The sequence below is a fragment of the Nyctereutes procyonoides genome, unplaced genomic scaffold, assembly GCF_905146905.1.
Source record: "Nyctereutes procyonoides isolate TBG_1078 unplaced genomic scaffold, NYPRO_anot_genome, whole genome shotgun sequence".
NCBI classification, from domain to species: Eukaryota; Metazoa; Chordata; class Mammalia; order Carnivora; family Canidae; genus Nyctereutes; species Nyctereutes procyonoides.
The window spans coordinates 25,246,718-25,273,421 of NW_026575132.1; the positions used below are offsets into that span (position 1 = coordinate 25,246,718).

General features: G+C 36.8%; 1 protein-coding gene across 6 annotated transcripts in view; it reads right to left on the reverse strand.

Moving 5' to 3' along the window:
- The window catches only part of USP37 (ubiquitin specific peptidase 37), a 96,270-nt gene that overhangs the window by 61,835 nt on the left and 7,731 nt on the right, over window positions 1-26,704 (reverse strand). For 4 of the 6 annotated variants that reach the window (XM_055345300.1, XM_055345301.1, XM_055345303.1 and 1 more), the window contains 7 exons: window positions 24,332-24,551; window positions 20,202-20,373; window positions 15,446-15,546; window positions 12,211-12,389; window positions 11,775-11,852; window positions 3,697-3,794; window positions 2,461-2,545 (listed from right to left, as the gene is read on the reverse strand). In XM_055345300.1, coding sequence (XP_055201275.1) covers window positions 2,461-2,545; window positions 3,697-3,794; window positions 11,775-11,852; window positions 12,211-12,389; window positions 15,446-15,546; window positions 20,202-20,373; window positions 24,332-24,487 — 869 coding nt within the window. In that variant the 5' untranslated portion in view covers window positions 24,488-24,551. Of the gene's footprint in view, window positions 1-2,460; window positions 2,546-3,696; window positions 3,795-11,774; window positions 11,853-12,210; window positions 12,390-15,445; window positions 15,547-20,201; window positions 20,374-24,331; window positions 24,552-26,097; window positions 26,185-26,704 lie in introns of those variants that run through there. The other 2 variants (XM_055345302.1, XM_055345304.1) reach the window with 2 other exon arrangements.

Below are 26,704 nucleotides of genomic sequence, written 5' to 3' on the forward strand. Positions count from 1 at the left end.
TTTTTTTTAATTTTTATTTATTTATGATAGTCAGAGAGAGAGAGAGAGAGAGAGAGAGAAAGAGAGAGAGGCAGAGACATAGGCAGAGGGAGAAGCAGGCTCCATGCACCGGGAGCCCGACGTGGGATTCGATCCCGGGTCTCCAGGATTGTGCCCTGGGCCAAAGGCAGGCGCTAAACCGCTGCGCCACCCAGGGATCCCCTGCATCCATTATTTCTGACAAATTCCTGGTCTTTATTTTCCTTGGTCTTATTTTCTCCAAAATACTACTAAGACATGGAGGATGGGGGTGCCCTGGTGGCTTAATTGGTTAAGCATCTGACTCTTGGTCTCAGCTCAGGTCATTATCTCAGAGTTGTGAGACCAAATCCCACACTGACCTAGGCATTTGTTGCAGATTCTGTTTAAGATTATTTCCCTCCCGGATGCCTGGGTGGCTCAGCAGCTGAGAGTCTCTGCCTTTGGCTCAGGGTATAATCCCGGGGTCCTGGGATCAAGTTCCACATCAGCCTTCTTGTGAGGAGCCTGCCTCTCCCTCAGCCTTTCTCGGTCTCTCATGAATGAATAAAATCTTTAAAAAAAAAAATTATCTCCCTCCCTCTCCTTCTGCCTCTCCCCCTCACCACCCGTTCACATGCCTTCTCTAAAATATTTATTTTATATATATCTTTAAAAAAGACATGGAAGATCAGACAATGGAGGTCAACATAAGCCTCTTCATTTCACATTGGCCACCTTTTCTCTGTGCTGCATTCCACAACCAGTTGTTCTTGACATGTTTAGTAGCTGCCTCAGTTACCGACCTCTAATCTGCATGGGACTTTACATTAGAGGTTCAGAATTCTTGCCCCTATGCAGGTAACACAGATGCCAGTCACTGAAATTCCCATTTCTGTGTATTTGCTCTCTGCTCAAGGAGCATCAGGCGAGCAGCACATTTATGGTTCTAAACACAGGTAATTCTACAGAAGTGTTTTGCCTTGGTTTATTACCACAGAGAACAGTTCTAGATATGCAGCTTCAAATAAGAAACTAAATTCTGGCCTGGGGTCATATTCAGTTCTTAAGCATGAGATTAGGCTTTGAAGACTCAAACCTAAATACTTGGCTCTAGTCCATGTTTTCCATTGTGTCTACAACTTTAGTTTTTCTCAATATTAGTTTTTCTCACTGATTTGGAAATTTTCACTTCATCTCTGAATGCAGTTTTGCATTAAAGAAAATTTCTTTCTTCAGCCATTCCTATATACAATGAATTCTGTTATTCTGAGAAGAAATTTGTACTATATAACTAAATTTAAGTTTTTTAAAAACCTAGACTCTTTTAAGATTCTTCTAATAAGCAGATATATGTCTCTCTCCTAAATTCAAATAACTTCGTCACCGCTGCAGTCATAAAGTGTTTGAAATACCACCCAAGGAGTAGTCCTTTGATCCAGTTCTGCTGCCATAAAAGGATGATGAGTGTAAAGGTAAAAGCCCCAAAGAAACCAAACAGGAAAATATCTAAAAATACAATATCAAATTCTTTACTTCATCTCATTTTATCAATAATTAAGATTTTTTTTTACCACTCTGAATTAAATTCTACTAAAAAACCAAAATATTACTTAATAGGTCATTACATAGGATATCTTTATACACCACTATTACGCTTACCTTTTTACATTTACCACTACCCCTCCAGGCTACATTCCAAGATCATGCCTTCTCCACAAGTACTTAGCAGTTGTCTCATATATTTATATTCAGTAAATCTCAAAAAAATTTAATCTGTATCTATAGGATCAGCAACTAAATTTCTGACTAGCCTTTCCCAGTAAAAGATACTAATGTGTAAGCTTTTATTTTTAAAGAATTTATTTATTCATGAGAGACACAGAGAGAGAGGCAGAGATATAGGCAGAGGGAGCAGCAGACTCCCTGTGGGGAGCCCAATATGGGACTCGATCCAGGACCCCAGGATCATGCACTGAGCTGAAAGCAGATGTTCAACCACTGAACCACCCAGGCATCTCCTGCAACTTGTTTTTTAAAGCAAATGTCTTAACTTTTGGTAGTAGCTTAACAAATACACAGGCAACAAAGGCAATTTAAAATGCCTCAGAAGAGATCTTAATATGTTCACTGCTTGGCATGATGGAGAATACACTGTTTAGAATCTGAGCGCATTGCCAGTCAACAACCTGTGGCCTCAGTACCTAGACCTCAGTTTATTAATTTGTTGAAAAATGTTAAAAAAAAAAAAAAAGAGAGAAAGAAAAAGAAAAAGCATCTGAAAACTAAAACATTTCCAGAGTACTGTTTAACTAAAATGTCATGAGTCTATGATTCTCATCAGTTTCATTATTTTAAATTAGGGTATTCACTTAGTGCATAATGCACAGCTGACCCCATCATTCAATATTCTGAAGAAGAGAGCACCTCAAGCTCTTCACAAGGTCTATTACCAACCCATACCTGTCTAAGTTAGTGCTACCAGAGGAGTAGTCCTTGGATCCAGTTCTGCTGCCATAAAAGGATGATGACTGTAAAGGTAAAAGCCCTAAAAAAAACCAAACAGGAAAAATTTAATTCTTAAATCAACTATTCAAGTTGATTTAGTAATAAAATTATGCATTAGGCCTGTTTATATTTAACTCTTTTCCCCCTTTCTTTTCATTAAAGTAATATATACTCATGTTAGAAGATCAAACACTGTGGAAAGGTTGTTTAGGACAGCAAATACTCTCCTGTCCAAAAGCTCTACAAATTTTGCTGCTAATTTCTTAACTACTTTTTAAAACTTTTCCTCACTTCCTTTATAATGCTAGATAATGTTTCTATTTCTCAATTTATTTCATTATAAACAGCATCAGTTACCTCTATTATGAAAAATTAGAAATTTCTCATTTATATTACCCCATTCTCGGGCAAAAGATTTTTTTTTTTTGGCTTAACAAAATACTTAAAGCATTCTGTTTTCTAACTATAGGTTGACTATAAAAGGTGAAAACCAGTAAATGGAGTTTACATAATATATTATTATTTCAGAGGTACGAATTTTATTAGATACTTTTTTCTCTAGAAGAATATCACAATCCCGAACCACTAAAAGAAAAATGTTTCTAGAGTCCTAATCAAATGAATTCTCTTAACCTCTCAAAATCATGCCATATTTTAGCTTGCTTCAATTTAATTTCCACCTGATATAATATTTAAATTAATACTACATAGTGGAGTCTCTAAGGAGGATCAGAGAGATATGTTAAATGTGCAAACATTCCCATCAATTCGTGGACAGTCTTTTAGTTTTTGTAAAAACAGGGTACAAGCTGAGCTTAACTGCTTTAGGGCAATACTTCCAAGATGTTCTGGAACTTCTAACATGTAGCAACACTGATAAAATTCAGTTTTAACCACTTTAACTCCTTGGATTCATTTTATGGTCCAGGTACTTTGACAATGAAATAGTTTAATTTTAGGTAGTTAATTAGGAAAGAAAGTAAATTTTTTGCTAATAGAATAAAAATTCCTTTACATTTCTAATACTTCAGGCAAGTACTGGATACAAATTGGCACCCAATAACTAGTACTGAATCATGCAATATTCCTGAATAATAAAGAGAGATAATCCCAGTTTCAATTTTTATTTCTAGTCTTAATACAGTATGTCATATAATAAATGATTATCTTATATGAAGACCAAATACTTACCTGATGTCCTATTCTCTTCTGACTGTTTCAAACTCAGCTGCTTCTCTCTACTGCTGGTTAAATACTTTCTGGAGGGATCTGTCATAGCCTTGTTGTTCCTACAGTTAATAATTTAATTCAATATATGCATAGGTATATAAAGACACAGTTCTTAATTTTAAGTAGTTATCATTTCAGAATATTTACATTTCACATGTAGTTAAAATTCCTTAAGTCACATTTCCTCCATATATTACTCCCAAATACCTAAACAAGTGGAGCAGGATCAGTCAGAAATAAGCTCATGCTTTGATTAAAAGTGCTTATTTTAGGAGACCCATCATGCATATAGCAGATAATGCAGATACTCTACCCAGACTCACTCTGACCCCACTTTTGTGTCCTCTCTTCCACACCAATTTAGGTTTGTTTTTGACAGCCATACCCAGGGCTCTTTTCCATAGATTGTCCTCAAGCTACTAGAGTTCCTTTACCTGCACTCTGAGAGTCACAAGTAAGGTCAAGAAGCCCAAGCCCATTTCCCTTGCCTTGGATGAGAACAACTTTAAAGTGAAAAATTTTTTTAAAAATGGTTATATAACAACATTTCCTCTTTGTAATTAGGATGAAGCCTAACCTCTGCTTGATTTTTGTCTGAGATCACATTCAGGCTTCTTCACTTCCTATACTCACTGACTGACTTGCTTTCCCTACTCCTTTCCTGTTATCCTCTGGGAGTACTTTCTTAATAAATAATCACACAAACCACCATTTCAGGGTCTGCTTCTAGAGAACTTGATCTACAACAGCTGTTTGGAGAAATGGGCCTAGGAAGCATACTTCTAAGCACAGGATTCTGGAATTGGACCATTTATTTGGCAATGGTAACAGAAATCCTACTTGTGAAAATCCCTCTAGGACCTTATATTTTACAATTACTACAATTTTTCATCTGTAGTGAATTGGGATGGAATAAATTAGAAGAGAACATGGCTCATGCAATATCTCTAACATGCAAGAAATGTGGTAGATCACACAATGGATCTTACTGGAGTTACAGAAATGTTCTAAAACTAGATTATGGTGATGTTGCACAACTTAATCAATCTACCCAAAATTACTGAATTGTACATTTTTAAAAAGTGAATTTTATAATATGTAAATATGTACTTCAATAAAGTTTAAAAATATGTCCCAAATTATTCCTTTCCTTGTCCCTGTCAAGAAATCCAGTCTAATCTATTTTCCTATTCCGTAATGGGATGGCTTTGTGATTTCCTTTCCCCAAAAGACTGCAACAGATATTAAGAGTTTGTAACTCCTGATTGTAAGGCTAACAGCACTTTGCAGATTTATGTTTACTTTCTTGGAACCCTGACATTGCTTTGTGAGTAACTCCAGGCTAACTTGTTAGATGATGAAAGACACACGGCCCAATCATTCTTATCACCCAACTACTAGGCAGCCAATATGGGTAAGGCCATTGTGGACCAACCAACTACTAGCCAACTCACCAAATGACCATGGATGTGTGACAAAATGAGAGTACTCAGCCACAATCAGCCAATTCCAGCCCAGATAAGCAGAACCACTCAAGTCGCCATTAACTCATAGGCGATAATAGCTACTATTTTAAGACACTACATTTTGGAGTGGTCAACAGATAACTGATACAAATGATATAGAATAATAACCATAAAGACTATAGAACTGGTTGGTTGTTGCTATGAGTACTGATCCACTCAAGAGAGAATATGATAGATTCAGCTGAGCCAACCATCAACTTAAACACAAAAACACCATGAGGAATCACTCATCCAAAGTGACTGGATCAAAATCATCAGTTGCATCCCAGCTCTTTAGGAATTGAGAGTAAGACCATGCTATCTGCAGCAAAAAAAAAAAAAAGTATATATTTCTTAGGAAGTATCACATACTACTCCTGGCATATTACTAAAGACTGACTATCTGACTATGGGTCATCAACCAGAGCTCGTCAACATGAGCTGGGTGCTATCATACTCCTGAAGTCATAAGATCAGGAAGATAGAGGAGTAATCCTTAGAAAATGGAAGTGGTATACCTAGGATGAGTTCTACATAAACAGGAATAGATAACAAGAACAGGCTTTATGAGTACTCCCTATACCCAATGAAAGAAGGAAAAAAAAAAACCTGGCTCGATTCATGGATAGAGCATCTCAGTATCTTGCTAGAAAATGAAGTGTTGTTGCACTAGAGAGCCATTACTGGACTGCCCAAAAAAAGGGGATGGTGAAAGGAAATCCTCCACTGTGCAGAGTTTGAGAGGTGCATTTCATTCACCACTCTGTATGGAGAAAGGAGTGGGCTATGGATTCCTAAATAGTGGCAAACTGTTTACATGGATAGTCAGGAGCCTGCAAATAACAGGCCTGGAAGATCAGGGAGAAATGATTTATGAAGAGATAAATGAATAGCCATATGGAAATGTATATAAAGGGTGAAGATCTTTTTCACATATTAATGTTCACCAGAGAACTCCACTACAGAGACATTAAAAAATCAGGTCCTGGTTCCCCCACAGGCGGAACTTTTTCACCCATGGGAATAATAAGAATCCCATTTAATCTAAAGCTATGGCTGTTACTCATTTTGGGCTCCTCATGTTGGCAGAGCATCAGGCAAAGAAAGGAAATGCTATACTGGCAGGAGTAACTGGTTTGATTATTATAAGGAGGTAGGGTTGATGCTATAGCTATATAATGAGGGCAGGAATATGTTTGGAATAATAGGAGCACACTAGGGACTCTCCTAGTGCTATCATGTTCAGTTTTAACTACGAATAGGCAATCTCAGCAACCATGGCCTGCACAAGCACAGAGTGACCAGGGGCTCATCCCCACAGGGATGCAGATCTTAGTCATATCACTAGGCAAATCACCAAGACCAGCAGAAGTATTAGTGAAGAATGCAGTAAATCTAGAACAGATGGTAGAAGAAAATGATGATAGTATCAGTTATAGCCTCAGGGCTATCTATATCAATAAGGACAAAAAGGACTATAGCTCATCCCTTTAACTCCCCTTTTGTAAGATTTTCATCCAGATATTGGGCAGCATCAATGTGAAGAACCTGTGATAACATGGAATGAATTTAATAAGTAATGCTCCAACAGAGCCCCTCCGATCCCTTCGTGTTACACCTCCAAAATGTGTTTTCAACAGTTAGCACCTGCAGTTCTTCTTCAGAGGACTGCCTTTGGGCGACTTAACATATTCTGTCCATCTGGGCAGAGCCACAGAACCAAAGACTGTACAGTATGAGAACACAAAAGCCCAACTTCCTTACTTCAATTTGGAACAGACCCAGAGTCCCTTGCTGGATCAAGATAAAGCCTACTCTCCCACAGAGATCACACCCTTGGTTGGCTTCCTCCCTTCCCTGTCCTATTTTCCTCACTCTGGTCTCTCTTATGGGCACTTTCTTAACAAGTCACTTTTCAAGTATATTAATCTACAGTCTTCTAAGAAACTTAAACTTCAAAAAATCTAACTGTGATATTGTAAAAAGTATTATTAGCCCAGAACAAAGATCAGAAACTTAGGGCTCACCAGACAGAATTCTAAATGGGAAAAGTGAGATGACCCCAAAGCGTGGTGAATATGGTGAACTGGCATGCAATTGTCTATTACAACCACTGTTTAGCATATCTGTCCTATAAAAGCCAGAAAGCTAAAAAACTACATTTCCTAGTTAAGTGTTCAGGATGTGAATTAAGATAAGGTAATTACATAGAATTGTATAAGATCTGCAAAGTGGAAGTAAGACAGAGATCATGTGTTCTACTGTGATGGCAAAAACCATTTTGGAAGTGTCTGGTTTTTCTATAGAGATTTCTAATCTTGGTAGTGTCAGCATGGTTCCAGAGATGACAGCTTCCAATTCAGCTATTAGATTTGGCAATAGAGACACCTGGGTGGCTCAGTGGTTGAGAGTCTGACTTCAGCTGAGGGCGTGATCCTGGAGTCCTGGGATTGAGTCCCATATCGGGCTCCCTGTATGGAGCCTGCTTTTCCCTCTGCCTATGTCTCTGCCTCTCTTTCTCTGCGTCTCTCATGAATAAATAAAATCTTAAAAAAAAAAAAAAAAGATTTGACAATAGCCAGGAGCATCTTTAGTGACCTGATCTGTGGCATAGTTCTCAAAATCATCCTGAAAGCTTAACCTATAGCCTGTATTTTCAGGTTTCCTAATGATTCTGAAGTCATTTCATACTCTCTGAAGGCAAACATTTTTGTGTGTAAACTAGCTGAAGTGAATTTTATTTCCTACAACTGGACCCTGAATCCACAAATTTTGTTACTAGAAGTGGGGTACTATCATAACAAATCTAAAATATATTGCACTACCTACAGTAGGAAGGTAGAGAGTAAGGACTCCGATATTACAGAAAGCTGGTGGTGATTTTTTTTTAATTTTTTTTTAATTTATTTATGATAGTCACACACACAGAGAGAGAGAGAGGCAGAGACACAGGCAGAGGGAGAAGCAGGCTCCATGCACCGGGAGCCCGACGTGGGATTCGATCCCGGGTCTCCAGGATCGCGCCCTGGGCCAAAGGCAGGTGCTAAACCGCTGCGCCACCCAGGGATCCGGTGATGATTGTTATATCTCAGCAAGATATTTATAAACCTGTTATCTGCAGGGGCACCTGGATGGCTCAGTCGGTTGAGTGTCCGAATCTTGGTTTCGGCTTAAGTCATGATCTCAGGATCAAGCCCCACGTCAGGCTCTGCACTCATTGGGGAGTCTGCTTGAAAATATCTCCCTCTGCCCCTCCCTCAACTTCATGCATGCATGTACGCACTCTAAAATAAGTCTTAAAAAAACAAACAAACAAACAAACCCAAAGCCTGTCCTCTGTAATGTCTTTGAAAGCAGACTGCATACTTACTCAACCTATAGCTCTAAAAGATTGAGACAATATGAACACTGGTCTGTGTTTCAGCAAGGCCCTATTCAAGACAGATAAATTCAGGCAAGGGCTAGCCACCTTACAATCAAAGATGAAAAATATTACAGCTCTCTGTGCCAATGGCCTAGAATTGAAATTGCCTGGTAATGAGACCATATGAGACCAAAAAAAAATCCAACTGCTTCTGATTCTCAAACTGAGGCAATGTTAGGAGGTAACTGAGGAAGTAGCTTGGGAAAAAAAACAACTCTATGTTAATATTAAGGGAAACTGGGTAAGGGTACAGAGGAACATTCTATATTGTCTTTGCAACTTTTCTGTAAATCTAAAATTATTTCAAAACTTAAGAGTTTATTAAAACAAAAAATCCAAACAACAAAAATAATGGCCTGAATTCTTTCTCAAGCCTATAAAATCCTGCTTGTTGTAGCTTTAAAGAAACTTCTAGACTTCTAAAACTCCTAGATTTCTGGATACTTCTAAACTCCCAGAACTTGATCAGCATGAAGCAGGCTACAAAAGCTGCATAATAGCCCCAAGGAAGAACAGATCTTCAAAACCTAATTCATCTATGCCCTTGAAAGATAACAGGCAAAGGAAATCTACCAGAGGACAAAGTCAGGAGTCAAATGAAGTATAGTGGGGAAGGGAGTTTCTCCCAGAGGATAGAAGAGAGACTGTGATATGGGCTAACCAAGAACTTACTCTACTGCCTTCACTGTCTTTACAACTTCTGCCTACAAAGATTTTATTGCCGCAATAGAACAGCAACTCGTTAAGTTTCCTATTCCTGCCTTTTCTAAATGGAAATTTTTATTGTGGTTATCCTATGCCAGCAATGTATAATGATGTATGCATGGCAATGGGAGTGGAGAATACAGATTAACTTGCCTTTTAGGTATCAGACTATGAGGCACATGGTAATATGCACACTATGATCTTATAGAGAGAACTACACATCACCCAGAGATCCTGGACTCTGAACTGGTTATAATGACTAAACATATGGGAAGAATGATGAACAAGTATACTTCTATGGCTAAAGAGGTAAACTATAGTAGACTGTTAGTTGTCCCCAAATAACTGCTGTATCCTTCTGCCATAATAGGATTTGGGATAGGCCAGGCATATTTCCCAGTTTCTCATAATTTGATATAACAACACGACCAAATTCTGGCCAATGTGCACTGAAGTAGTGTGTACAATTTTCAGCCTTAATGAAAGCAGTAAGCCCTCACCTTTTGTTCCTTTCCCCCACTCCCACCAATAGGCATGCAAAAATGAGAGCAGAGGCTAAAGCAGTTATCTCGGTCCACTGTAGGTCAAAAGATAGTACTTGACGGGATGAGCACTGGGTGTTATTCTGTATGTTGGTAAATTGAACACCAATAAAAATTAATTTATTAAAAAAAAATAAAAAAAAAAGATAGTATGAATCTGAGCCCATGGTGATATAGTTTTAGGTATCACACCAGTCCTATCACCTACTCAGTTTTATACCTATTGCAGCAATAGGACAAAGATCTCCATAAATAAACTTTCTTTAGCTTTTTCCCCAACTACCTTCTGGTGACCTCTGACCCAGAATACTAGTTAATTGACTGTCAACCGATTTCTGTTAAGGCATTAATTGACCATTTGCAATAATATGGATGGAGCCAGAGTACTATGCTCAACAAAATAAGTCAGTCAGAGAAAGACAAATACCATATGATTTTACTCACATGTGGAATTTAAGAAACAAAACAAATATTCTAGAGGAAAAAAAAGAGAGAGGAAAACCAAAACAGACTCTTAACTATAGAGAACAAACTGATGGTTACAAGGAGAGAGCTGGGTAGGAGGAAAGGTTAAATAGGTGATGCGGATTAAGGAGTACACTTGTTGTGATGAGTAGTGGGTATTTTATGTAAGTGTTGAATCACTAAATTTTGCACCTGAAATTAATATTACATTGCATGTTAACTGAAAATTAAATAAGAACTTTTTAAAAAAGGTAATAACTGAGGTGTTTCATAACAGTATAATAACCATTTTCCCCCCAACATAAAAAATTCTTCCCATGATGAGGAAGAGATTGTGAGCTGGTGACTGTTCTGTTGTTAGGTCTATCCTTTTTTGTTCAACCAGAAAATACCTCTAAAACACTGATGTTCCTTGCATAGACATGTCAGGTTCACATCTTTTTCTTTTTACAGATAGCGTGCCCACAGGCAAGGGGGTAAGGAGGTAGTGGTGTGGGGAGGGAGACAGAATCTTAAGCAGGCTCCACACCAGGGTGGAGCTTCAAATGGGGCTCAATTTCATGACCCTGAGATCATGACCTGAGCTGAAATCAAGAGTTGGACCCTTAGCCAGCTGAGCCACCCTGGTACCCTGGGTTCACATCTTTTTTACTGCTAGGCTAACTTTTCACACAAATAGGGTAAAAAAAAATTCACAGGTAAAGAGAAGGAAAGAATTCACACCAAAATAACAGCCAACAAGAAACATCTGTTTAATGAGTTCTTCAATTCTATTCTTTGTCTAAGTATTGCAGATAAAAAAAGCTAGGATGGGAGAGGTAATGAAATTACCAAAACAATTAGCAATGGCCAGATAATCTCTATGGAGTCTATAATCTACCATCACCAAAATACTTTAAATTCTATTCTATCTTTAGCATTCTCATAAATTGTACCTCCTCCACCAATTTTCCACAGGGAGTGTGTCAATGTAAGAAACACTGATCTAGTGCCATTGGCATTCTTTTTTTTTTTCTTTCTTAAGATTTAAGAGAAAAAGCATGAAGGGGGGAGGGGCAGAGGGAAAGGGAGTGTGACTCCCAGACTTGGGGCTCAATCCCAGGACCCTGAAATCATGACCTGAGCTGAAGGCAAATGCTTAAGTGACTGAGCCACCAAGGTGCCTCTACTGCCATAAGGTTCTTTTTTTTTTCCCCCTTATTTATGATAGTCACACAGAGAGAGAGAGAGAGAGAGAGAGGCAGAGACATAGGCAGAGGGAGAAGCAGGCTCCATGCACTGGGAGCTCGACGTGGGATTCGATCCCAGGTCTCCAGGATCGCGCCCTGGGCCAAAGGCAGGCGCCAAACCGCCGCGCCACCCAGGGATCCCTGCCATAAGGTTCTTAAACCAACTTACGATGATGAATCATTTTCCTTAGGGTAATCTTCATTAAGCTCTGAACCAGATGATAACATTCTTTTTCTCTTTTCAGTCCTGTAGAGGACAAATAAAAAAAGTTATTTAAAAAAGCCATAATTTATATCATTAAGAAGTGTAAGTGTAAACCAACAAACTCAAGGACAAGAACCATGACTACTCCTGCCTAATTCTCTAAACCACGTTTTGATTAATATTCTGTATATGTGCATGCTCAGTATGTGTCATTGACATAAATTATAAATAAAACAATTACCTACTAAAAATATACTCTATACTTTCTTCTAACATACTTTACTAACCGCACAATCTCCTTTTTCTCAAAACATTTGTCTTCCTAAATGGCATAAAAGACACTTATTTATAAACAGGCAGAGCTAATGACTAAGAAAGAAAAAAAGTAAATCTTCCATACCTATTTTCTAATAACCCTGATCTAAGTGGTGTGGATGCAGATGTCAAAGAGGGAATTGTCCGGGTGACAGTTATTCCACTTCCTGTTGCAGTCTTAATTGATCCTCTACCTGGATTACCAAGAACTTTTCGAAATGGAATATCATCTTTAGTTTCCAAACTTCCTCTTTTTGAAGATGCCTGTAAGAGTGAAGTTTAACATAGCTAAATGTTCAAATTAATTGATATGCCTTTAGATCATTGATTCCAATGTGGAATCAATTTTAAAAAATACAACTGGAAACCCATCTCCAGACATTCTAGCCTAATTGGCCTAGGCTGAGGCCCATTCATTAGTTTTTTTTAAAAGCACTCCAGCGGAGTGTAATATACAATCTGTGTCAGAAGCTGAACTTGACACTTATTTTCTTCCAGCACGCCTATAAATTTAAAATTTCCACAATAAAACTAGAGGCAGAAAGGAATTTTCTTTGAATATTTGACTTAAAAAAAAAAAGACTCAGATACACAAGATATGATTTTAGTGATCAGGATAAAAATAAATCTTCAGAGAAAAAAATCCAGTATGATTATGATAAAGTGACATAAATGTGAGAAAAAGGAGCAACAATGACATTTGGTTGCCACAACTAAAATGCCAAGTCACAAATACCTCATATGACTTTTGATGGGATTCTAGTCTGGAGGAATGAAACCAATATATGTAATGATGGGAAAAATGAAACGAAGAGTCAGTCCACTGGCAGAAGATGAAATCAAAGCGTTTATCTTAAAGACACAGCAAGTACATACAGGGTGAATATGGCAATTTAAACATATTAGTTTGGGAAAAGCAATATTGGGAAACAGTGCTTCTGATCAGCTTTCTGCCAGTAAATTTTACTAGATTAAAAGCTATGTGATTTGTCTATGGGAGAAATTTCCAATTTCTTTCTTCTATAGAATTACATACAATGTTAGGATAGGAAGGAAAAAATCTCTGAGATCATCTAATAGTTTTTAAAAGTTATTTCCAAATGGGTAATACATTTTCAAGATTCAAATATCAAAATACTATTATAAAAGCCATTTCCTGTGATGTTTCATTATCACCCACTACTACTATCCACCAAATTCTTCCAGTTCCCATTCTCTTGTCCCTTATGAGTATGCAAATGCAAAGCAATTTAATTTTATCCTTTTTGTTACACAAGCAGTAGCATATTATATGTATGTTGTATGTTTTGCATTTTTAAAAATTTTAACCATGACCTCTACTTAACAGAAATATCGCAGCTATTATATATACATATAAATAATCAAATGTGGGCAGCCCCGGTGGCGCAGAGGTTTGGCGCCGCCTGCAGCCCAGGGCGTGGTCCTGGAGACCCTGGATCGAGTCCCACGTCAGGCTCTTTGTATGATGCCTGCTTCTCCCTCTGCCTGTCTCTCTGCCTCTCTCTCTCTCTGTGTGTCTATCATGAATAAATAAATAAAATCTTTAAAAAAAAATCAAATGTTTCAGAAATACTTATCTTTACTATGTATAATATCTCCTTTAATATTTTCTATTCTGTTTTTTAATTTAATCCCAGTTATGACCCATAACATTGATTTTACAATCCCGTTGATAAGAATCATTATTTGTGAGAGTATAAATATTTGTTTCTGCTTTATGTAACATTTATACATTTAAATATGGTAACAGTTTAAATTTCTACCCATAGATGAATCTCAAAGTAATTACACTGAGTGAAAAAGCTAGACCAAAAAAAAAAAAAATAATAATAATAATATATAATGATTTCATTTATTTAAAACCTAGAAAATGCAAACTAATCTATAGTGACAGAAAGCAAACCAGTTGAGGTTTAGGGATAGGGGCCAGAGAGAAAGCAGGAAGGAAGAATTTCAAAGGATGAGGAAACTTTTAAGGGTTATAGTTATGATCACTTGGTTGATTATAGTGATGATTTTAGAGGTATATACATAAGTCAAAATGTATCAAATTGTATACTTCTACTATGTGCATTTATTTTTTATTTTTTTTAAATTTTATTTATTTATTCATAGAGATATGGAGAGAGAGAGAGAGAGAGAGAGAGGCAGAGACACAGGCAGAGGGGGAAGCAGGATCCATGCAGAGAGCCTGATGTGGGACTCAATCCAGGGTCTCCAGGATCATGCCCTGGGCTGCAGGCGGCACTAAACCACTGCGCCACCAGGGCTGCCCCTATGTGCAGTTTAGAGCATATCAATTACATCTGAATTTAAAACATGAAAAACACCCCACAACCTATTAAAAAAAATAAAATAAAATCTTATTCATCGGTTAGTCCAGCAAATGGACTAAGTAATCATCTCTCTGCATAGCCAAATAGAACTCATCAGTTTACTTATAAAATAGTTTCAAAGTTTTTCTTACTTTATGCCTGGTTTCCCTTTAAAAAAAAAAAGATTTATTTATTTATTTATTCATGATACACATAGAGATAGAGATAGAGAGAGAGAGAGAGAGGGAGAGAGGCAGAGACACAGGAGGAAGGAGAAGCAGGCTCCATGTCAGGAGCCCAACGTGGGACTTGATCTCGGGACTCCAGGATCACACCCTGGGCCAAAGGCCGGCGCCAAACCACTGAGCCACCCAGGGATCCCCTTGCCTGGTTTCCCTTTATAAGATAAATTTTCAAAGACATAGCACTGCTATGTTGCAAAAGTGTAAAGCAAGTCTCATGGCTGTCGGAATATTTATGAAAGAAAATATTTAAAAAGCAAATGGAAAATCTTAACTAAAAGTCTGGTATCATATAGTGTAGGGGTAAAGTTCATACTGCACAACAGACCCAAAAGGCATCACAGACATAATAGGAGTAAACATTTATAGCATTGTTAGTATATAGTATTGTGGGCTAATAACACTTTTACATGCATTATCTCTATCTCACATAAAACCCTTAAAATATTATTGCTATCTCAATTTTACAGATGGAGAGTGAGGCTCAGGATACTCAAGGATCTTCTTCAATGACCCACAACTACTAAGTAGCAGCACCCAATCTCAAACCCACATCTAACTCCAAAGCTATGCTTTTAAAAACTACACTTTACTATGGTCCATAATGAATACCATGAGATGTAGAGTATAAGCTATATTGTGTTCAATAAATCTAAGAAGAATAGTATGTGATAAATTTTGAAAAGATTTCATAATAATAGATAACTTTTTTTAAAAGCTAGAAAGATTCAAATGAACATACCTGATTGTCTGAGTAAGAAAGCTGCCTGTTGGTTTCCTTCTGTGAAGTCCTGCTGCCCAGAATAGCTCCAAAACTACCAGACCCCTGAGAAGGTTTCATGGCTGGTGGGGGGGAAAATAAATAAATCCCAAGCCGTTTACTTTAATAGAGTTTAATCATCATTATAGAATACCGAAAAAACAGAAGTGTAAAAAAATGAAAGTGCTTATCAACCAATTCTGAAAGTTTACCAGATATATATAGCAATTTAAATTCAGAGCTAGAATCTCAAGCAAAAAAATGAAATAATATACAAAAACTTGGGAAGACGTAAAAGAAACATAAATTTTTAAATGAAAATGCTACAAATTCTCCCATATAAATATTTGGTAATTAACACTACTAAAAAGTTGGTCACTGTGTGTCTATGGCATGAACAGTGACACTGGATGCCAAGGAAACATGTCAGAATCGGAGACAGATATACTTCCAATAACGTATACTCCAAAGCATCCTCTATTAAGTTCAGCAAGCAGCATAAATGGCTTCTATTCCAAAGAAATCGATGCTAATTTAAAACATGTAAGGTACTGTAGAAGCATCAATTTGTATATACTTTTTTTGATTCATACTTTTTTAAGATTGTATTTATTCATTCATGAGAGAGAGAGGGAGGGAGGGAGGGAGGGAGGGAAAGAGAGAGGGGCAGAGACACAGGCAGAGGAAGAAGCAGGCTCCATGCAGGGAGCCCGACGTGGGACTCGATCCTAGGTCACCAGGATCACACCCTGGGCTGAAGGCAGCACTAAACTGCTGAGCCACCCAGGCTGCCCTGGTATATACTTTTAAAGAGTATTTTATCTCTCTCTGTGTGACTATCATAAATAAATAAAAATTTTTTTAAAAAAGTATTTTATACTTTAGTCAATTTCCCTCTAATTATTTGAAATGAACATTTTAAATTCTTTTAATTTTTAAAAAATGCAAACAATACTGAACATTCATTCTTTCACCTATCTTCTTGAACTAATAAAATGATTTTTGAGGACAGGAATTCTAAGAACTTTTTTTTTTTTAAGATTTTATTTATTTATTCATGAGAGACACAGAGAGAGAGAGAGAGAGAGAGAGAGAGAGAGAGAGAGAGGCAGAGACACAGGCAGAGGGAGAAGCAGGCTCCATGCAAGGAGCCCAACATGGGACTTGATCCTGGGTCTCCAGCATCACACCCTGGGCCGAAGGCAGCGCTAAACCCCTAAGCCACCCGGGCTGCCCTAAGAACTCCTTAGAATAAAAATTTCTAAAGGATGTACAGTTTTAAACTAAACTGGTATTATCACTTATTCCTCCAAAAAATATCTCGCAGTTCCTACCCAGTATTTGACACTATTGTGGTTCCCCTCACACTACTTGCCAATGTGATACCAAAAATTTAAATTTAATTAGTGGTGATGTTGAGATTTTTTTCATGTGTAAGAGCCATCTGTTTACTTCCTGAATTTCCTATATGCAGTTTCTATTTCTCTACTAGATTGTCTTTTTCATACTGATTTGGAAAGTACATTTTTGTATATTAGCAACATTAACACTATCACTGTGACTAATATTTTCTTCCTTTTTTTTTTTTACTCTTGCCACAGATCACTTAAATTTTTTACACAGTACAAATTATTAATCTTTTTTTACTGAATGATTTTTATGTCATACTCAGAAAGTTCTATTCCATCCAGATATTACATTAAAATCCACTCTTCCTCTTTAATAAAGCTTTTATCATTTTATGTTCAAATCCCTGATCAACGTAATTTTTTTTTGAAGATTTATCTATTTTAGAGAGAGAGGATGTGGAAAAGAGGGAGAGGATCTCAAGCTCACTACCCACTGAGTGAGGAGCCCAATGTGGGGCTCGATCTCACAACCCTGAGATCATGACCTGAACCAAAACCAAGAGTCGGATGCTCAACCAACTAAGCCACCCAGGAGCCCAAATGTAAAATCTATTTAGATGAATGGAGTGGAATAAAGGAGCCAGCTTTACTCTTCTTAAAGGGTTAGTTGTCTTGACAGATAACACTTTTATCAAATTTTAGTCTCTTTTCCACTGATCAGAAATGCCACACACTATATAATAAATGCATTATACTTTTCGAAGTATTTTTACATTCATTATCCTACTCTGGTCTCTGTAAAGTTTGTATTATCACTTTGGGGCAGCCAAGGCAACTAAACCCAAAAGATTAAAATAACTAGCCTAAGAGCATAAAACAAGTCACTGCTATTCTTAATTACTATCATATGTCAGTCATGCTTTATATTTATGAGTTCTTATTCTTTAATAAGCCCTGAAATTAAGGTGATATAACCCTTCATTTTAGAGAAAAGGAAGCTGAAATTTAATCATTAAGTGCTATATTGACATAAGTAGAGGTAGGATTCAAATCTAAATCTGTTTAGGTCCAAAACTCCTATTTTTCCATTTATCATGTTCAGATTCAAACTTGGGTCCCTAGACGATCTGCTGTGGTTTCCATTCCAATATATATAGACATGCTTTTCTTACACATCAATTCTTAAAACAGTGGTTCAATTAAAATGATGGGTATGATGGAATGAAACAAAAAGAGAAATAAATATAGACATAGACCCTGACATATTCTAAAAAAATGTTAACAGTATTCAATTCCTTGATTCTAAAATTCAACAGTTATTTAGTAAATTGACATAGCTCAGATTTGGTAACATGAACACATTGAGTAGGTACTAAATGGCACACAATCATAATTTTTTTTTCATTTTACAAGGAAAATAGCACATCAAATAGATATATTAAATATAAGCAAAGTAGCACTGCTACATCATTTTCTAATATTTTTATATTTAAGAAGCCCAATTTAAAGTCTGTCAACTCTAAAGTATTAGTAATTTATTAGTAATAAAGTTTTTTTTTTTTAGTAATAAAGTTTTGATAATAATAGAGCTGGATACTAACAGTAATAACAGAAAACTTCTTTTAAGCACTGGATTATTCCTTAAAAAGATCTATAACATTTTTTAAAAAATCAAAACAGGGATCCCTGGGTGGCGCAGCGGTTTGGCGCCTGCCTTTGGACCAGGGCGCGATCCTGGAGACCCGGGATCAAATCCCACATCGGGCTCCCGGTGCATGGAGCCTGCTTATGTCTCTGCCTCTCTCTCTCTCTCTCTCTCTCTCTCTCTCTGTGACCATCATAAATAAATAAAAATTAAAATAAATAAATAAATAAATAATCAAAACATTTTAAATGAAAAGGATTAGGAAGGGACAAGGGAATCTGATAATATTGTTTACGATTTTCTATAGTACTTGCTGTCTTCACAGTAAGACTAAAACCATGGAGTAAGTTTCACATAGACAAAGACAAGTATCTAAGATTTATATAACAAGGTAACTCTTCCCAATCATAATTTAAATCTTCCTCCTTTGCTAGCCATATTCTTTTGTGGAATCCTTAGGGTTTTCTCATATAGTATCATATCATCTGAGAAGAGATAATTTTACTTCTTCCTCTTTTTTTTCTTTAAAGTAAGCTCTACACCTAATGTGGGGCTTAAACTCATGACCCAGAGATCAAGAGCTGCATGCTCTCCAGACTAAGCCAACCAGGGACCCCCTACTTCTTCCTAATTTGGATGCACTTCATTTCTATTTCTTGCCCAAGTGCTCTCGCTAGGACTTCTAGTATTATGTTGGATAGCAGGAAAAGGCATTCTTGCCTTGTTCCTTATCTTAAAGAAAAATCTTTCAGTTTTTCATTGCTAAGTATGTTAGCAATGTATGTGGCTTTTCATCTACATGTGGGCTTTTCATCTACAGCTTTTATTGGGTTAAGGTAATGTCCTTCTATTCCTAGTTTCTTGAATGTTTTTATCATGAAAGGGTTTTGAATTTTATCAAATGCTTTCTCTGCATGTGGCTTTTGTCCTTCATTCACTCATTTGGTGTATCACATGGATTTTTTCCTATCTCGAACCATCCTTTCATTTCAGAAATAAATTCCACCTGGTCATGGTACATAATACTTTTTTAATTTTTTTTTTCTTAAGATTTATTTGACAGAGAGAGAGACAGAGAGTGCACGTGCACGCACAAGCAGGGGGGGGTGGCAGGCAAAGGGAGAGGGAGAAACAAGCTCCCCACCTAGCAGGGAGTCTTATGGGGGATTTTGATCGCAGGACCCTGGGATCATGATCCGAGCCGAAGGCAGATGCTTAACTGCCTGAGGCAACCAGGCACCCCTATACTCCTTCTTAAAAATATTTTATTTGAGAGCGACAGATTAAGGAGGGGGAGAGGGAGAGAAATAAGCAGTCTCCATGCTGAATGCCAAGCCTGATGCAGGGCTCAATCATGATGTGAGTCAAAACCAAGAGTGGGATGCTTAACTGACTGAGCCACCCAGGTATCCCGGTATATAATCCTTTAAATGTGCTGTTGAATTCAGTCTGCCAGTGCTTTCCTGGAGATTTGTGTATCAGTATTCACCAGGGACACGGTCTACTATCTATTATATTCTTTTTTAAAAAAGATTTTATTTATTTATTCATGAGAGATGCAGAGAGAGAGAGGCAGAGACACAGGCACAGGGAGAAGCAGGCTCCTCACAGGAAGCCCAACACGGGACTCGATCCTGGGACCAGGATCACACCCTGAACCAAAGGCAGAGACGCTCAACCGCTAAGCCACCATTATATTCTTTTATAACAGTTAATAGCAAACCCTGGGTAGATTTGTGCTCACCTGCGTGAAGTCTGTTTTGATGTACTGCATCTAGAAACAACCTCATTTCCTCTGCATCCTTACTTGGTACTTTGTCAATAGACAAAAAGCTGTTATCTTGTAGAGTTAACATTAGGCGGCTTTGTTTTGCTCCACTGGGTCGAAGCACCACATTTTTAATGTTATGACTTAGCTAATCAACACAAAAGGAAAATTATGTTATTGTTAAAAATATATGGTGACAAAGTATAACAAGTTATACAAGAAATACTAAACTTTATGCTTGCTAAATTTTATTTCTTAGTCTTTCCCATATTAATTTAGAGTTTTTTCCTTCCAACCAAAAAGAATTCCCATTTCTTGATACACTTAAGTCAAAGATTTCACTTTTAGGAAAGGCAAACATCTACTATTAAAACTTACTTACAAAGTAACCCTACCACTGTTGATTTTATGGTAGGGAATTGCATATTTTCAGGTATAGTTATAAAGCTATAAAAATTAGTGAGTTAACAATTTATAGAGCTGGGATGCCTGGGTGGCTCAGCAGTTGAGCGCCTGCCTTTGGCCCAGGGTGTGATCCTGGAGTCCCGAGATCAAGTCCCACATCGGGCTCCCTGCATGGAGCCTGCTTCTCTCTCTGCCTATGTCTATGCCTCTCTCTCTCTGTGTCTCTCATGAATAAATAAAATCTCAAAAAAAATATATATATACAGAGCCTAGATGGTTACACCAGTGCTAGCTTAGAAAGCCATATTGTGTTACAGACTTTCTTTTTCTTCACTCTCCCCACCTTTTTTTTTTTTTTTTAAACAAAAGCTTGTATAATATTCTGGCAATTGGTTTGGGTAGCTGTAAAATTTTTTTACTTAAAAAAAATTATTTAATTATTTATTCATGAGAGATACACAGAGAGAGAGAGAGAGAGACAGAGGTAGAGACATAGAGGGAGAAGCGGGCTCCATATGCAGGGAGCCCGATGCGGGACCCGATCCCGGGACTCCAGGATCACACCCTGAGCTGAAGGCAAACGCTCAACTGCTCAGCCACCCAGGCATCCCGGGTAGCTATAATTTAAAAGGATTTTTAACCCAAACGATCATCCTCAAAAGGATTCCAATTCTTAAAAACACATCAAAATGAACCTTTATCAATACAAGACATCTTTCTTCATTTCTGTCTGTACACACACACACACACACACACACACACACATTTTTTTTATTTTTAACTAATCTCTACACCCAGTATGGAGCTCAAAGTTATAGCCCCAAGTTCAAGAGTTGCTTGCTCTATCCACTGAGCCAGCCAGGTGCACCCATCTTTTTTTTCTTTTTTAAGTGTCTAAGCAGGCTCATTTAACTTTCATTCACTCATGAAGATCATAAGCACTCTAGAAACTAATTTAGCTTACTTTTTCCATTCCCCAAAATTGGTTCAATAATTTGTCTTATACTCTTCCAGACTCTGGATATGTGCTATGAAGTGATAACTTTTCTTTTCTCTTGGCCAAAATTTTTCCAAGACCAAATTAATAAATCTTGCAGTTTACTACCTAAGTAATTCTTGCCAACTAGGCATCTTTATTCTCTAATGTTCTCCCTCAGCAGGAGTATACAAAGGTTTCACAAGCCGCTTTTTGCTGAAACCATACCCTTTAAATATTATAAAGGAAGAATAGCTTTTTTTTTTTTAAGATTTTACTTATTTATTTATTCATGAGAGACCCAGAGAGAGAGGCAGAGACACAGGGAGAGGGAGAAACAGGCTCCTTCTATCTTCTGTCTATCGAAGGAGCCCGATATGGGATTTGATCCCCGGGCCGGGATCATGCCCTGAGACAAAGGCAGATGCTCAACTGAGGAGTCACCCAGGTATCCCGAAAGAACAACTTTTAATAATTTTTTTAAACTAGAATTGATCTTTGTCAATTTTTAGAGAAGAATGAAAATTAATTTTATCAGATTAATTTATATTCAATTTAAAATTATATATATATATATATATATATATTCAAAGTAGGTCTTAAATCTATGTTCTTGAGTAAAAATTCTATCATAAAACACAATAAACAGTATCAGAGGCTTTAACTCCGAAATATTTAAACAAGGAGTTTAACATGCAAAAGGAAAAGAGATCACATAACAACACTATTTCAGTCAATATACTACTTTTTAAAAATGAAAGTTAAATACATAAGACAAAAAGCTTGTTCATTATCAAACAAGATGAAAGAATAATCTTGAACTTGAGGTCTTCAACTGATAATTTTATTAACTACCATACGGTGAGGCCTTCTATCTTTTCTCTAAGTCCAAAAGACCTCTCTCATGGAGTTCCAGTCCTGTTTACCTAACACTTACTAGATACTGACCTCTGAATGCTTGATACCTCAAACAACTCATCTCTCAACCCTCCCACCCTAGTTCTTCCCCTCTGCTCCCTACTAAGACATGAAAGGCATTGTCATCCACTCAGAAACCAGTGTCTTCTTTCTCACTTCCCTAAATCTAATGAGTCAAGTCTTCTTTTAATCTCTTCCAATCTATCCTTTTCTCCTCTTGCTTCTTCCTACTGTCTTTTCCTTTGATTACGACTCTTATTCTTCATCTAAACTCCCACAATAACCTCCTATATGTCCTCCTTCTCCCACTATCTCTTGAAATAGTCATCTGCCTAGCCCCTAAGTGAATCTGAACTTGAGATTCTTGGCTCCTTAGACTCTAAGGTCCTCTTAGTATGACAAACAAGATCTGGTTCCTATCCAGCTCTTCAGCCTGTACTTCTGCCACGCACTCCTTACTGTCCATTTATTTTAAAATAATGTTCTGGTTTTCTGAGGGTTGATTTATACTTCCACGTGTTTGTCCATGGACAGAAATCACCTCTGCCCTACCTTCACTGTGCTTGGCAAACTCCTACTTATCCTCTAAATGCTCAGGACCAAACCATTCTTCTTTGTATTACTTCAGTGTCTCTGAAATATTTTTACATCTGAAAATGCTTAAGTTTGAGAAGAAAAGCATCTCACTTAGCTCTGTATTATTAGCACTTAGTATACAGTATCCGTCATGGTTATCTGTAGATAATTAACAAAATAAATGCTGGATGCATACTGATCTAGAACTGAGATAAGGCTGGAATCACAGCAGAATCCTCATTCTCCTCAACACCTATGTTTGCTTAAATATTTACTGACTGCTAATTTGGGTTGAGGACTAAGAAACTGAATCTCTATTTGAAAATGAATCTTTCTTTCATTGAGATGAGCAATTGTAGATACACGTAGGTGGCAGAAACTACTATTGTTTCTATTGCCCCTGTCACCACTTCCAATCTATTCAAGACGATCTCTGATATACAAAATCATAAGCAATTTATTTTCACAGTTCAAAAGCAAGGAGAAATGGAAATCTTACTCCAGCTCTAGGATTCTCAACATAAAGCTTCATAAATTGTTATTCACTAGAGTTTTTCAGTTTAGAATGATTATACTTTTGTATTATCTAATTAACAAATACAGAATTTTAAAGTGCAGAAAAATATGGTTTACTTTCTTAAATTCAAATTATGTCAAGATGAGTAGTTCTTAGCTGCACAGAATAGACAGTACAGAGGTAAAAACAAAATTAACTATTTTTTGCAGTGATAAAATAATGAAATTCTTCAAAAGCTTGTAGTCAGAAAACAGCAGTAAGAATGACCTTGAATAATCATCCTTGAATGGCCCATACCACAACCCTTGGCAGAATTATTTAGGAAGTATTTGGTTTTAGAAGATACTAATAAGTCCTATTAAGTTAATACTACACAGTGATGAATCTATCATATACTAAGAAGAGAATAACTAAAGTTATCCTAATGTGGTTTTTAAAATAGCTTTGACAGAAATAGTATTCAAACTCAGTTCTTCTCTGCTTCTTCTCAGTTTCTTTTCTCAATAATGGTGACTACTTCCCACTATTTATTATATACCATTAATGATGCTGTTGAATAATTTATAAAATATGCACACAAAACTATCAGTGTCCTGGAAATAAAAAGAATGTTAATCTCAGAGGAAGGCTACCATCACACTTACTATGGTACAAGGAGGCTATTCACTAAAGGTTATGATTCAAGATCTATTCCACATCAAAATTTGGTAATACCTGAAATATCCTTGGGATTCCTCCAGTATTGTAGTGAACTACTAGGCTGACTTTATTCTCTTTTTCCACAATTTCAAAGGACCCTTCTTTCCATTTTGTAATTCCAGTCTGCATGCTTCGAATTCTGATAGGACCGTGTATCTTCAGAGGAGACATTCTTTAAAAATAAATTGCTTCTAGCCAAATTAAAAAGCAAAAATACACCTTCACCTGACAGATTCTAAGGAAGAAAAATAAAATAGTAAGTTACAATTTACTAAAATAAGAGTGATTAAACTAAGAGTTTGAAAGAGCATTTAATAAACCATGTTATGTCCTTTTCTCTATTTCAATAAACCACTTTTTATTAAGCATCTTCAAAGGCCTTGATTAGCTGATAGGCACAAGAAAAACAACTAAATGTCACTGAATGTCCTTGACTACTAAATCTATCCACCTTTTATTTCTTCCGTACATGTTCTCTTCTTTGCCATATGTCCAGTATCTATGCCCTACTAGTGTTTAAATTTTGCACTATGCATCATTAACAGACTGCTGCCACTAAAGGCATATCAATCAGGAATATTGAAGATTCCACTGTCAATGCCCACATGTCAATTGCCCACAGCAATATAACCAACTTGTATCTTCCTTCATGAATGCTAAAAGGTCTTAAGTTTCAAATTTAGTTAAATATTTTCAGTCTGCTGACTCCATTTCTTAAAATGGAGTTCCTCTCAAAATATCAAATCATGTTACAAAACAATTCCTTCTGCCAGTCAGTAGTCTAAGCATCTCCATGTATAAAAGATAAAAGATACTAAATGAATTAAAATATTGTAATAATCAAATTAGTTTAACTTCCAGAATTATACTGAGAAAGTTATTCTCTAGGTAAAACAGAAAAAAACCTCTCTTCCTAAGAACCACCTAGCACTTATGTTTGATATTACTATAAAGTGAAAAGAATCCTTACCAATTTTCTTTGACAAATACTGAAATTTCTGAATGAACTTCTAAATACTTAAAAATTACTTCTAGTAATAATAGAATATTTAAGACTTTCAAACTAGTTTGCCAATATCAGCAAGTAAATACAATTATAATAGCAAAGAACATTAGTGCTGTTATGTACATATATACACAATCATCTAAAACAAATTTTATTTATACTCTTTTCAAATTTTCTAAAAACATTGCTAATAGATTCTTGCTTATAATTTTAGAAATTAAAAATCATCAGACTTTGCCTCTGCCTAAACAACTCAACTAGAAAAGCTTTAAAAATGTAGTATACAAAAGAAAAAATACAGGAGGTCTAGCTATCAGGAGCCAGCTGTCCCTAATTTATAACTTCCCTTTCTAACTATTAGTTTTCTCAATTGTATATAGGAAGGGCAAATGCTATAGCGTTGCAAAACTAAATGAAATAACACACATTAGGCACCCAACAGACAAAAGCTTTAATATGAATGAAATTAGTGTCCACTTTCTGAATTTACTCCTCACCTGCAACCCCATTCCTCCAAAGACCTCCAATTAAATAAGCTGTTAACAGGGATTAAACTCAACTGTGTAAAGGGACCATGCAGGTGACATGACTTAAGCAAGAAAAACTGCTACTGAAATCTAATTTTACCATACAGAATTAGTCAACCCAGGTATTGTCAGACCATCTAACTTCTCAAGAAAATGAGTTCCAAATATTTATGTAAAACTGCCCACTTTAAATTATGAGCAAGGAATTCAAATTTATTTTTAAAAGCAACAAATCAAGCAAAACCCACCTACAGGCAGGATATAGGCAGGATAGAGCCTGGGGGCCCTTAGTTTGAGGTCTTGTGGTATTAGATATCAAATAACTGGGAATAAAATTTAAAAGAGATGTTGAAAACACTTTAAATAGTTAAAAGGTGTTAGGCATTTTAAGTCTCCTTTACTATTCACTCATTTCAAATTTCCTGAATACCTACTTTGGCCAGATTTATTAATTTTTTTTTAAAGATTTTATTTATTGGAGGGGGGGGAGGGGGGAGAGAGAGAGCGAGAGAGAGCGAGAGAGAGAGCGAGAGAGAGAGCGAGAGAGAGAGAGAGAGAGAGAGAGAGAGAGAGAGAGAAAACAAGCAAGGGAAGAAGGAGAGGGTGAGGGAGAAGCAGGCTCAAGCAGGCTCTCTGCTGAGCAGGGAGCCCAACACAGGACTCAATCCCAGGATTCTGGGACCACGACCTGAGGCCTTTGGCTGACACTTAACCAACTGAGCCACTCAGGCACCCCGGCCAGATTTATATGGTATAATTTACTAGGTTTATGAACCCATCAAAGTAACAGAGCCCACTATTGTTTATAGATCTGTTAACATGGCACTGCTCAAACTAGTAACTACAGAATTTTGG